Raw genomic sequence first — 14947 nt, 5'->3', positions numbered from 1 at the left:
ACAAATATATATATATAGCACACTATTGTAAAAGTTTTAGAAGTTTCTGTACTGCGGTAAATGAACGCAATTTATCGTGGTTCTTGGGTTCTTCTTACTGCAGCCATTTTTCTTCAGAAATGTACCAGAAAACTTATCTTTCAAAATAAAGAAGTCGGAATTGGATACTGAAGAAACGAAGACACGTGAGGCAGCCATACCAGTTCTTTATTCGTTTTCACATCACATATGTCACTGAAATATTTTAAAACAGATTTTTTTTTTGCTCCTGTTCAATGTTCATACTACTGTTATCACTGAAAAAGAGATGCTGGAAAATGTTTGATAGCTTTTTATATTGTAATAAAGTGGGAAAGTTTTATTTTTGATATTGATATCAGTCTTCCTTTTTCGCATAGGTAAGATACGTGTTCCAAATGTAGCTTAAAGCTTATAGAAAATTCTGTTATTGTAATCTTCAAAAAAAAAGTGTATTGTAAGTTAAACATAATAAGGTGATATAGCAGTAAGCAATAAGAAAGCTATAAGATAATTAGACTTAATATTAGCAACAAATAACTTATTCTAATTTAGATTTATAATGAATTAAAGACAATCTGATAATAATATCAATTATAAACGAACTGTACCTGCATATGCTATTTAACTGTTAAGTGGGGAAAAAAGTAAGAAGCGTTGCACCTAGATATTTTTTAATGTCAAAATTTTTGCTTACTAAATTGCAATGGATATATCGCTCGCCTACCTATGAAGTGACCCAGGTTCGAATCAAAGTATATTATATATTATGGTGTTTTATGCTATAGAACATATTTATTGTTAAAAATTTTGGACGTAACTTGTACTTTCCTATTTATAATTCTTATATTTGAAAGATTTTTATTTTTTTACATTTCAGAATATCAAGAATCAAATAATGACGACGAATGTTTGGGTTGAACAGGTAATACTTCTTAATTAATTTAAATAATTAATTCTTAATTAATTTTAATAATTAATTCTTAATTAATTTTAATAATTAATTCTTAATTAATTTTAAAACAAATAAGTTTTAATAAATTAAAAAAACTTCTTTTTAGGTGTTTTGTGTTAATTTTAAGTTTCATAAATTATTAAAAAGTGCTTAGTATTTTATATGTTGTTTTATGCATTTAATCGTGTATTTATTTCTGTAACTAGCAGACAACTTATAACGAAATTTCTTCTTTTTTTGTCTTCTCGTAATAAAATAAAAACTTTATATATCTTCCTATCAAGTCAAGAGGAAGAGAGTTTCCCACATACAATTAAGCTTCGGTGATTTATATCAAATTTTCACTTAGATGAATTAGTTTGAGCTCCTAGCGGGGCTGATACTAAGATATCTATTTTACATAGGCATAGACGGAAGAAAATAAACGAACCACCTCGAATAACTTTTGGTCTAATAATGGGATCTTCACGTTTTAGGACTCAATCTTAATAGTTCGAGAAGGTGATCTCAAATATGCTAATTAATTAATGCAGACGATACTTTAAGTTGCGAAATCAGATACAAAAACGTACCTTTTCTCAAAAATCATACCTTTTTTATGATGTATTCAGATTTCTGGCCCCTAAAACATAGGGGGTAGTTGTAATCTTGGAAATATGGTCCCGATAGTTTGGTCGGGACAGCGGTCCAATGTTTGGATTATTTAGTATTAATTTCATTTTTTGCGTATTTCACCATGTCCCGAGAACTTAGTAAGTGAATTGAAAAAATTCGCACACAATTATAAAATTCGTTTATCCAAAGATAAGTCCACGCAAAAAATAGCTTTTAGTAATATTTATTACTTTATTTAATAATAATCGAAAAGGTTTTGAAGAAAAATGTATACATTTTTTATTTTATTTTAAAGAACATAATTTTACAAGGAAAAATAAAAAATTATAGCAAAAGTAGACGAAGAGTTTATGAGAAATCGAATTCTCTGGAATATTCAACCGATTACGCCCAAATTTTGCATTTTCCAATTTAAAATTGCATATTTTAAAACGATGTAAAAAATTGTATACGTTAATATTAAAAAAAAAAGAAATTTCCACTGTTAATAAATATACTAATAAAAAGTAATAAATATTTACTATAAGTGTTCTTTTTGTATGAAATTGTCTTTGGATAAACGAATTATATAATTGTCTAGCGCAAAAAGTTATGGTGAAATAGGCATAAATTAAAAATAACATTAAGCGGTAACCTTAGATAGCACTCCTGACAGAACTAATGGGACCATATTTCCTAGATTGCGGCTACCCCCTATATTTTGAGGATCAGAAATCTGAATCTGTCTAAGAAAAGCTATGTTTATTCGTAGAAAGTGCATTTTTGTTTATGATTACCCAGACATGCCAACTACTTCGGACGAGCCCTAATTATTTAAAAACCGGTAAACAGCTACAAACTAAAATTTGCAAATAATTGTCTAATTTTGTTTATTTTTAGGACGGTATAGCACTTCTGAAGTAGCACTAAGTGTCGAATTATATAAGCTTTCGAATTATTTAAAAATAGTCGTGGTTAAAAACCTAATAAATTGAACTTTTTAAACTAAGAATCATACATTAATAAACTACCACTCGAAAACATTTATTTGTTGTCCGGAGCAAGTTGGCATCTCTGATTACCCCACTTAAAATACCTTCTGTACTACTTGGTTACCATATTTGAGGTCCTCCCCCAAAGAAAAACCCATTAAGATTGAATCCTAGAACGCAAAGATCCGATCATTAGATAAAAAGTTAATCTGGGTTATTTTTGCTCCCTATAATAAATAACACTTGTATACTTATAACCCTGCATAATTGAGCATCCCAATATTTGCATAAATCAACCATCATAGATATAAACCTAAATAACAAAATAACCTTTCTAGCACTTTTTACTTTTTGGGCTATTTATACAAGAAAAAAAGGTTCTCTCAAATTACCTCAGGCCTTAATAAGATTAAAAATTGTGATTAAAAATTGTTTTCTATTCTCAGATCTTACTCTTTGATATCGAAGAATTCTTTTATGTTTATTTTGAGAAAGACATATACTAAATTCCAATTAATAGAGAGCTATTAACATTAAAAAAATATTAACATTATTATCATTAAAAATTTAACTTAGATGAGATAAATTTTTGTTAAAGGTATTGGCCATTTCTGATTTTAATTTATCTCTTAAGTTAAACGATCTTGCTGGATAAGACCATCATAGAAATTGGTTTACTTATTGATGTGTCTCTCATTAAATAAAACACATTATTTTTATTATAAACAGGGCTGAAAGACCATATATATCGAGACGGAAAAGAGTAAAAACTGGTAACAAATAAATTTCATTTTTTAGTTTTTTTCCGGGAATAATAAAAATCTATAACTACCAATTGTTTTTAACGAATGCAATTTTTATATTGAATTGCTTCTTCGCCGTGTAATTTTTCTTTACAGTGAATTGTTGCTGTTGAGAATAGATTAATTCCTCTCGAATATTATCTTTTACCAGCATTTTCTCTTTTCCGTCCCACTTTCAGGCCTGATTATAAAGTATGCATTATTTAATTCGTAAAACGATTAAATGATTGTAAGAATCTCTATGAACAAAGTAATTGCTATTTGTATGTTAAGAAAGAATCGTTTTAAATAATTACTTTTATTTACTTGAAAATACCTATGTAAAGATTCTATAACCATTTTTAAATGTAGCCTTGCTTCAATTGGTTTTTTTTTTTCATTTTCAACAAAATTGTTTAACAATATAATACCATTTTATTAATCTAATACATATATTACATGCTTATCTGCTAAAATGGAATTAAAACTTCACAATTTATAATAACAGAATTTGCGCAAAAAATAGAATAAAATACTGCTTCTAGAAGAAAAGAAACTAATAAACAGGGGAACAAATTTTTGAAGCATTTATAAAACTGTTTGATTTTACCCAATTCGGGTGTGGGGATTTTAATTCTAATGTTAGTTTTTTTCGGAAAGTTACAGATTTTTTTTCAAAATCACATTTTTGGTTTAGTTCAAACTGTCTGAATGGCCAAATATTTAAAGAGGCTATAATTTTATACAATTGTCTGTTCCCTCTGAAAGTAACATTAAAGACAAGAAAAAAATATATAACCTTAGCCTACAATATCATAAACTGAAATGTTGATCGCCTTCTCCCTACCACGTCTTACGTAGCAGAGAAGTGGAGAGGCTTAATATTCACTCGACTAAAAACTATGAACATAATATTTAGTTGTATAAAAACTGTATCTCTTAGAGAGAAAAAGATCGCAGTTTTGAAATCAGTGGCATGAAAATATCTTAAGATGCTTTCGAAAATCTCGTGCGACAGAGAAAAAAAAAACTCTAATGTGATCTATATACCAGATATTATTTATGATTAAAAAAACCTCTAATAAAAATAGCCATTTAGCACGATAAAGACATGATAAAAGCACCAAAGAAAGAAAGGGTTTAATCTAAAAATTGATAAGTTAAAGTGAATAAATTATTGATAACGTCTAAACTTAATAGAGATTAATAATAATTTAATTAATTTATTAAATTAACTAATAAAAAATTGTTTTAGAAAAATTAATTGGTTCCTATGTTAAGGATTTAAACTTTAGTACGAAAAGTAATTCTAAAATGAGCTTTAACCCTTTCGCTAATGATAATCTTTTCGCTCATTAGTACTTTCGCTAATGGATAATTTGATTGACTTATTTTGCATTCACTTTAATCAATGTTAATTCTAAAGTGTAAATATATAATTTTAATTTTGAATTAACACCTTACATGCGGGCAACTTTTCCGAAAAATGTATTACAGCTGTAATAAATTAAAATTTTAAGAAAGTGATAGGCAAGATTTGTAAAAGTTTGAGCAAACTTGTCCCGATAGCTACGACTTCAATTTTTTAAAAAAAACACGATGATCGATTGTAGTACTCACTACATATATACTGAATCATTTAGGGTTGTAGTAATCACCAATGGTTAATTTCTTTGAAAATCGGACTACTTTTAAACTTTTACCCCTTTTTAGACTTTAATATGGATCGCAGAAATTTCAAGAACGTATTTTTAAGCGACCGTACTTAAAATGTGTAACGTAAATTAAACTATTGTGACCCATACCACAACTAAACTGCTAAAATATTACCTGATTATAAACTTCATTCAAAACTAAAAGTCAGACGTAACAGCCAATCAAATGCTTCAAAAATAGGCTCCCATTTTCAAGACATACTAGATGTGAATGAGAAGAAACAAAAGTGGTTTGAGATATAAAACATGTTCCCAACGAAAAATAAGAAAAGTAACGATGATCATTAAAACTAGAAAAACTAAGGTAGCCGGGAGAGGTGGTGTGGAACTAATGTCGTTGTCTTACAGATTCAATTTCTTGAGCTTATGTATTTAATGCTAAAGAATGAGTCTGGTTAGCAGATATATCTTTTTACCCGGATTGATAACGTTTCATGCCGACACTTACTGGTTAAGGAATAAAAAATTTGAATCAAAAAAGAAATATCAGATCAACACATAATTTAATTAATGCAACGTACCGACAACTTCTTTTAACACCCTCAAATCTGCCAACTTATTCGGTCGATGAGAAATTATTTTCTTAGTGGTAGCAACATTAGCGTTTTGGCTTATTAAATCTTGAAGTTTAAAGTTTCAAAAGAAATTTGAGAACAACCACGATGAACCCATAATTTAAAAAATCGCCGTTGAGAAATAGTTATTATAGTGGTAGCATTAGCATTTTGGATTATTAAATCTTGACATTTAAAGTTTCAAAAGAAATTTATGAACTACCAAGACGAATCCATAATTTTGAAGAAACAAATATAGATAAGATTTATTTGTTTGTTGATTATGATTATAGATTTCTTAATAGTTATGTTTTTAAAAGCTTCATTGTTAGAAATTTAATTGCTGTTTTACTACCACTTTGAGTAATCTTTATCAATGACCTTGCAAGTGTGCAGGTATGCACACTAAAAATGTTTACGTTATTAGATCAGGACTTACAATATCAAGACAGAAATGAGAATAAATTAGTAAGAAAGACTAAATTGTAACTTGTTTGCGAAAAGAATAAAATATCCATGATCGCCAAGATTTTTCCATTTGTCCATTTTATCCATGATCACCAGAAGTTTTCAGATAAATGTAAGACTTTTTTCCGAATAAAAAGTAAATTGTAATAAAAAGTTAATAGTTAAGATTGGATTTACTCCAACCCTTAATAAGTTTCAAATGAAATGGTTAAGCAACCATTCAGGCCTATATTAGATTAGTATTAGTATTTGTTAGTATTTGGAACATTTTAAATACTTCGAAAATGTTGATACATTATTTTCATTACATAAAACGAACATTCAGTATAATAGCTTAATATTATTAAAAGTCTTCCCTTACAATGTTTAAATTTTTCATACATGGATAATTAATAGATATTGATAATTAATTGCCTAAATACAGTTGATTAAAAATTTATAATAAACAGAATATGTATTTCATCGTTTAACCTATGACTGATTAGAGGCCTTCAAAAGTACAGCTCTTTTTTACGAAAAAGTAAATTTGGGAAATACAAGCGTTATTTTAGTAACTGTTTTTGTGAATACAGTTCTATTTGGTAATAATAATAACAGCCAAAAGAGAAGACCGGAGAATTCCCTTGACCTAGTTTTAAAAAATAATAGTTCTCTTTTTGCATCTGACTTAACCCCTTGGGGACGGGTGATTCAGAAAAGCATTCGTAAAATCAGAATCAAGTTGCAATTAAATAAAAAACGGTAACTTAAATGTAGTCGTTACTAATTTGACAGNTTTTTTGAAAATATAAAGACATTAATTTTGCTACCGTCTGAAAAGAAGATTTCTGAAACTACGGAAATTCCGTAGCAGTTGGAGGGTATGCAAACACAACGTATTTGTTTGCTTAAAATTGAAGTTTTAATTCCATTTTAATACCACTGGGAAAAATGATAATGGAAGGGATTAAAAGTTGGCAGGTCTGCTTTAACTAAAGAATTTGGATTCATGCGCACAACAGGTTCACTTTTTAAATAGTCTGCGCTGACTACTTTAAAAAACCGTGTGGAGGCTTTCTGATTTAGGAGGTAATGCTCCAAACCTTAAAAAGTTTCAAATTAAATAGTTAGGCAACCATTCAGGCCTATATTAGATGAGTATTTGAAACATTTAAAATACTTCGAAAATGTTGATAAATTATTTTCATTGCATAAAACGAACATTCAGTATAATAGTCTTCTTTTACAATGTTTACATTTTTCATACATGGATAATTATAGGATATTGATAATTAATTGCCAAAATACAGTTGATAGAATATTTATAATAAACAGAATATGTATTTCATTATTTAACATATGACTGATTAGAGCACTTCAAGAAGTACAGCTCTTTTTTTACGAAAAATTAAATTTGGGAAATACAAGCGTTATATTAGTAACTGTTTTTGTGAATACAGTTCTATTTGGTAATAATAATAACAGCCAAAAGTGAGGACCGGAGAATTCCCTTGACCTAGTTTTTGAACGAGTTTTAAAAAATAATAGTTCACTTTTTGCATCTGACTTAAGAGTTCATCGGGACTTGTTTTCCCGGAATATATACATATTTAGATATAAATTTCAGATTCACACATAAATACTTATATTATCATTGTTATATGCTAGAGAATACTATCTTTTTACTGGAAAATTATTCCCAAGCACGATACACTTCTGTAACAACTATTTGTTCTAAAAGAGCTTTTTAGATAGTTTCAACATTTGTGGTCCGAAGAAACTAATGTATTAAATTTTTTACAACTGCAGGTTTCTTATGGGTAGTCTGACCAATCTATTATGAACGTATACTATTTTACGAAAGAGCCATTTAATACAAAATCTAGTAAAATTAAGAAAGTGGTAGCAAACATATCTTTAAAAAATTTTTTTGATTTATGATTGGTTTGTCTTATTAACTTGTCAACCACCACAAATTTAATTCTCAAATATATATGATAAATTGCTCTCAATTACTTTTAAAAAAGAATTTGGGTTCATGCGCTTAACTGGTTCACTTTTTAAATAGTCCGCGCAAACTACTTTTAAGAAACGGTGTGGAGGCTTTCTGATGTAGGAGGTGATAACTTAATACAATTTAACTAGATACCTATACAAGAACAGAAAAAAAGTTAAGATAATAGTAGTTTTTGGTGGGATTACACAACGCCTCCTATAACTGAAAGCCTCCACACGGTTTTTTTGTAGGTAATCCGATCAGACCACTATGAAAGTAAACCAATTAGTGAAAGAACCATTTAATATGAAATCTATTAAAAATTAGAAAGTGGTAGCAAATATGTGTCTAATTTTTTTTGTTAATTTATGAATATAATTGGTTTGTTTTATCTACTTGTCAATCACTACAGATTCAATTCTCAAATATATATAATAAATTTCTCTCAAGTACTTTTACAATAGAATTTGCGCTCATGCGCACAAGTGGTTCGCTTTTTAAATAATCTGCGCAGACTACTCATAAGAAACCGTGTGGAGGCTTTCTGATGTAGGAGGCGATGGTTTAGAGCTCATTACCTCCAAGTCGCTAATCGTTTGGTTTTAACACTCAAGTTCTTCCGATTATTAGGGTATTTCCACTGCTACTGATAAATTTGAAATAAAACTAGAACCACTCTTGCATATTCCTGATTATTATTATGTGATTATTAATCTTTGTACCAAATATCATTATAAAGGTATATAGCTTATCTGGTACGGTCGTTGAAAACACTTTTCTGGTAAACGCATATTGTGTTTTAATGTATAAATCTTGGTTTTTAGAGAAATAATAATTCGTCATAAAAAATTTAATGATCATTCTCTTTTAAAACTGTTCTGCCTTTCGTGGAAAAAATACAATGTTTTAAAGAATTGAATGGCATAAGAAAAAAAAAAGAAGTGAATAATGTTCAAAATCGTTCAGGCTTCGCCAACAACAAGGAAATATGTTATATGTATTTATGCTTAAAATCTTTCCTCTAAGACAAAAATGAATTTTTAATACTTCTATTACATGAAGTGTCTTTAAATTCAGATGAGTTTTCGAGCTTTATTCATTGTAACAATTACAAGCTTAGAAGCATATGCATATTCATAATTACTTATTATGTTCTTTAATAATTGACATTTTTTGGCAGGGTTTTAAGGTTAAAGATTATTAAAAGCAAGATAATATTTTGTTGATGTGTAGTATGGAAAATTGTCAAAGGCAAAGGTGCAAATTTCAGTTTGAAATATTTATGAAGAAGTTTTTGAAAGAGTGTTTCTTTTAGATGTTTGTCGTGTTATGCATTAAAACAAATAAAACATTTTCTGAGCTACCTGTCTTTTATATGTCGTTATAGTGGTCCGTTTTCGTTCAATCTCTGTTTCTTCGCTCATTCTATTCTTTATTAAAGAAACTAAAAATTAAAAATCCGAATTAATTGAGTACAGGCTATTTAATGAGCATAAAGAATTAAATATATCTAGTTCTACATTTTTATTTTGTACACAGTTAAACAAACTGAACTTTTAAAAATGTTTGTTTATAAGAAATTCTAAGCGGGTATGTTTATTTTATCATGATTTTATTTTGTAAATCTTTACAATTTACACTTACTTTTTTCAAAAAAAGTCTATTTAAATCCAACAATCAATCTGTAATAAAGATATTTTTTTTCGCCACATTTTTTGCATGTTAGAAAAGTTGGAAAAAAATAATACGAATATTTTTTTTTACCATTTTACCGTCAAGTAGTAGAATTTACGCCAAAAATTGGAGCCACTACAGCCTTACACCAACATAGCATAACACATCCAACTCTAAATGCACGAAAGATAGAAGAATTTTCTTCAATTTAATTCAATGGCGTTCTAGTTCAATTGTTTATAGCTTCCATTTTACAAATGTTAAACTGATTGGTGCTTCTGATTTTCACAGTAGATTTTATTTTTATTTTTGAAATAATAACAAAATATGTACGTTTCTATTTTCTTCTTTTTTTAATGAAGTTGATTTTTAAAAATTTCACCCATAACTATATAAATAACTTAAATGAATTAAGAAAATCCTAACACTATGTTTAAAATATATAAAGTGTTTATGTAGTTAAAATAATCCATACTTACAATTGTGAAATCAATTATTTTAAAGCTACTACTACAAAGAAGTTTAACCAGAAATCATATATAACAGCATCAATCATTTAAACAGGGTTAGTACACACCTAAAAAATGTATAACTGGTATCAATTTTGTTATAAAAAAGCTGAAAGTTTCTTAATATTAGTTTCCACTATCGAAATGAAAATTTATCTCTGCCACCTTCGGATCTATACAGAGGAAATAACATATTCTGGTAGCTTCAAGCAGAATAATATAAAAGAAATATTAATATTACTACCACTTCTTAATTCCTTCCAGATGAGTATTAGCCCTTTTATATAAAGGCCATCTGTTAAACTTCTAAACTCAGTGGCGCGACAGCCCATAGAGGGCCAAGGCCTACTGTGCCCATCTCAGTTTTCTTGACCTTTGGGCTCTGGGGTGCAGGAGCAGATGTTCCGGTTAGGTGGTCAGCTGAACGCGAAACCCCCAGTGTTCAGTTCCCAAGCATGCTTGGTACTCATTTATCGACCCACTGAAGGGATGAAAGTCTGAGTCAACCTTGCCCGGCTCGAGGATCGAACCAGGAACCTGTGGCACGACAGCGCAAAGCGCTACCGCTCAGCCACCGGGCGTCATCTGTTAAACTTCACTAAAAACATATATATTTTCCGCATTGAAACAATATTTTAAAAATTCTTTCCATCTCATTATTAATTGCTCATTATTTTTTATTTAATTTAATCTTTTTATTAATAGGAATGGAATGATTATAAATTGAGATGGGAACCTGAGGAATATGGAGGTGTGTCCAAACTACATGTCCCTGCTGAGCAGATTTGGTTACCAGATATCGTTTTATATAACAAGTAAGCAGTATATGTTTGAAATATATATGTTACCGCAAAACTTGAAAATTGTTAATGTCGACGTACCCAGTTGATCTGTAGATTAAGCTTTGTATACCTGCTGAACAGATTTGGTTACCAGTTATTTTTTTGTATAACAAGCAAACGAAATATATTTAATGTATATATATGTTACCTCAAAAGCTCGAAAACTGCTAATGTCGACATACCCAGTTAATCTGCAGGTTAAGCTACGTGTCCCTGCTGAGCAGATTTGGTTACCAGATATTGTTTTATATAACAAGTCAGCAAAATTCTTTTGAAATATCTATGATACACTAAGGCTCGAAAATCGTTTATATCCATGTACTAATCTGTAGATTAACTGATTTCGAAAGATCTAAAGTTTGGAGTTTTCCGCATTTTACCTAGGTTATGTGCGCATTAAAGACTTCCGTATCGTTAAAAATCAAAAGTTTGCTTCGTTATTTTCTATTAATAATATTTTTATTTTAATTCTCATAATTTTCATTTAATTGTAATAATACTTATAACCGCTTGATTCTTTGTATTACAGACATTTAATTGATTCATAATTGATCTAATTTGTTGGTTGATTGCATTAACTTGGCTCATTGATTATTTTCTAAAAATTAATTAATGAACTTATGTTTATTTAAGCGTACAGAAACGCTGTTTCTGTCACATAAAAGATCCTATTTTAAATGTAACGATAATATGCGGATTACCTAGATAATTTTAAAAAGGAAATAATTTTCGGCACAACTGATCACCCAAGTTGATCAGCACATTTCCTAGATAATCTGCAGAATAACTGAGTTCTGCACTTTAGAGTTAACATATAAAACATCGATTATTAGGGATGATTTAAACATCATGCTAGGAAATTTAGGCGATTCTAAAACAATTTTTTTTTCTCAGCAAAAAGAAGCTAGTCGTCAACCCTCCTATGCAAATAAAAGTTTTTTTTTCTGAATTCTATTGCATTTAAATATAGTTTTGCAGTTTATAAGGAATTTTTTGTCGGATGATAGATGTTAAATATTGAATACTTTACTGTATTTATTATATTTAATTAAATATTGAATATTTTTTGACGGAAAGAACATATATACCAGTTTACCTGCAACTGAAATATAACCAAAAAGTAAAATTAAATGTCCCATTTCTATTGGAAAGTGAACATTTTAAATTAGAAATCTAAATGAATTATGACCTTCCTACGTTAACCCTTTCGCGCCGACTGTCACAAATACGTGACAGCAAAAAACCGTATCAATCAGGGTAAGAAGAAAAAACTGGTAATCAAAGTATTTCTTTAGCAGTTTATTTGTGGGCGGAGTTATAATTTTTTGATTTATTTAATTCACCATTACTTTGTTCAAAATAAAACTATTTAGTTATACTTTGAATTAACATTGATTATATATATGATTAAACTAACAATAATTAAAATAAAAGCAAAGTAAGTCTGTCAAATTAGTAACGACTACATTTAAGTTACCGTTTTTTATTTAATTGCAACTTGATTCTGATTTTGTACGAATGCTTTTCTGAATCACCCGTCCCCAAGGGGTTAAAGAAAAATTTGTGTCATAGTCACCTTCAGAACTTAAAACTTGAACTTTGAATTATGAAGTTGTAAGAGGTTTCGCAATGTTAAAGTGTAGATTGTAAGATTAAATAATTACTATCTTAAAATTTCAAATTTTATAAATGGGTTCATTATAGCACATTTTAGTGAAAAAAAATGAAAAATATAAAATAAAATATTTAACAAAAATCATTGGTTCCTAGATTTAATAGAAAACACGTCATGGAATAAAATAAAGCTAAAAATATTCAAAAAATGTTTATAAGTTATTGAATAAATAAAATTCACCCAGGAAATTTTTCCTTCACTTAACATCAGAATTGGCATGGTTTAAATCACTTGATTAAATTATGCGTAATGAAAATACTTCATTAAATCCCAATAATCAAATCACATTGCTTGATCAATCACTTAATGAAAATATTTGATTAAATTATTTGATTTAAATCTTTTCATATTCATCCTAAATAAGATAGCGATTTAAACACTTGATTTTTTAAAAAATTCATTGATTTAAATGAACTATGGTTCTTTTAAGAAAATCATTATGCTTACATACCTGACAACATTCACTCTTTTCGAGAATAGATTTTCCAAGTGGTAGTAAAACAATTACCGAAAAACTATCGTCCTCAAAAATATATTTATATTTTAATTATGTTGAAATTCGCTATTGCAACGATTAATATGCTTTTATATATTTGTCGTAATTATTTATATGTAGTGGTGGTCAAACTGATTTAAAATTATTATTATAATTCAAAAATTTTAGTGAAATAACATGAATTTCGCTAGCACTTTAAATATGAAAATAAAATCTTCCGAGAAAACTGAAAGAGTTGGCAGCTATGTGCTTATTTGAATACTTTAAGTGCATTTAAAACATATTAAATACGTAGTTAGTGTTTCAAGTGTAATAAGAAAGACGTGCTCTGCCCAGAGAAACATACACTATCTTTTTTTCTTTAATTATTTCTGATCTCAAATAATTTACTCAACGTTAGATATCTGACTGGCAAATTTGCTCACCAGTCTTTTCAAACTTCAGGATTTTTAGCTTAAACAAAAATGACCGTGATTTTAATTATTCAGTAAATAACTTGTAATGTTCAAAAAAATAATTTTTTTTAATTTTTTAGATAGAAACATCAACTATTTTACCCATATTATTGTTTTTTAAATAATATTAAGAGTTGTTAATATATTTTATAGGGTGATTTGGCTACTAAATATAAAGGAATCAAACAAATCTGATTTAAATTTTAAAAAATTGATCTAAATCAAATAAATCCGATTTTTTTTATTTTATAAAAATAAATCTTGAATTTTGCCAAACCTGCTTAACTAGAAGTTAATGCTCAAAAGAAGAAAAAAAGGAGGAAAAAAAAACGCACTACCCTAAATAACTTTGCATCTATTAATCGAATCTTCACGTCCTAGGACTCAACCTTAATGGTTTGAGAGGGTGACCTCAAATATGAGAATTAATTAATGCAGACAATATCCTAAATTGCGAAATCTGACGCAAAAATATACTTTCTCTGAATGAACATACCTTACTTTTCAACCGATTTGGATTTTTGATCCCCAAAACATATGGGGTAGCCACAATCTGGAAAATATGGTCCCCATAGTATGGTCAGGAGAGCGTCTGAACCCCTTCATGTTAATTTTACTTTTTGCGTATTTCACCATGTATCCAGAACTTTTAAAGCAATTTGAAACATTTTTACACACAATTAAGAAACTCGTTTGTCCAAAGATAATTCCATGCAAAACTTTCAGTAAATATTCCTTATTTTTTATTATTTTACTTAATAATAGTCGGTAAAACTTTAGGATAGTAAGGTATATGATTTTAAACATAATTTTAAAGAATGCAATTTTACAAGACAAAATTGAAAATTTGACCAAAATCAGTCGAATAGTTTCTGAGAAATCAAATTTTAAAAAAGTCGTATTTTTAAATTATACAAAAGAGCTGGAAATATAAACATATTTACAGTCTCTCTCTCTGAAGAGGATCTTTATTTTTGTAATCTCTACATACAATTAAATAAAAAAGTTTTTGGAAATCCTAGTATAGATGAGGAAGTACATATAGCTGCGAAAATTAAGTGGAGAAAGATAAAACTAAAATTGGACTATAAATCCGTTCTCTTAAGTTAATGATTAGAGATTAGACCATAATGAATAAACATTTTTTACGAAATTTGTTTAAATTAGAGAAATTGTGTGTTATCTATCAACTGTTCAATGAGCAATTTTCAGAAAATTGGTTAAATTTTAATATATATATATA

General features: G+C 28.4%; 1 protein-coding gene across 1 annotated transcript in view; it reads left to right on the top strand.

Moving 5' to 3' along the window:
* The window catches only part of LOC107451538 (acetylcholine receptor subunit alpha-like 1), a 129006-nt gene that overhangs the window by 32137 nt on the left and 81922 nt on the right, over positions 1–14947 (top strand). Inside the window, exons 2-3 of the mRNA XM_071185784.1 lie at positions 899–943; positions 10942–11051. Coding sequence (XP_071041885.1) covers positions 899–943; positions 10942–11051 — 155 coding nt within the window. The remainder of the gene's footprint in view (positions 1–898; positions 944–10941; positions 11052–14947) is intronic.

This window comes from Parasteatoda tepidariorum, chromosome 9, assembly GCF_043381705.1.
Source record: "Parasteatoda tepidariorum isolate YZ-2023 chromosome 9, CAS_Ptep_4.0, whole genome shotgun sequence".
In the NCBI taxonomy this organism is placed as follows: domain Eukaryota; kingdom Metazoa; phylum Arthropoda; class Arachnida; order Araneae; family Theridiidae; genus Parasteatoda; species Parasteatoda tepidariorum.
This window is presented reverse-complemented; position numbering and strand designations above follow the sequence as displayed.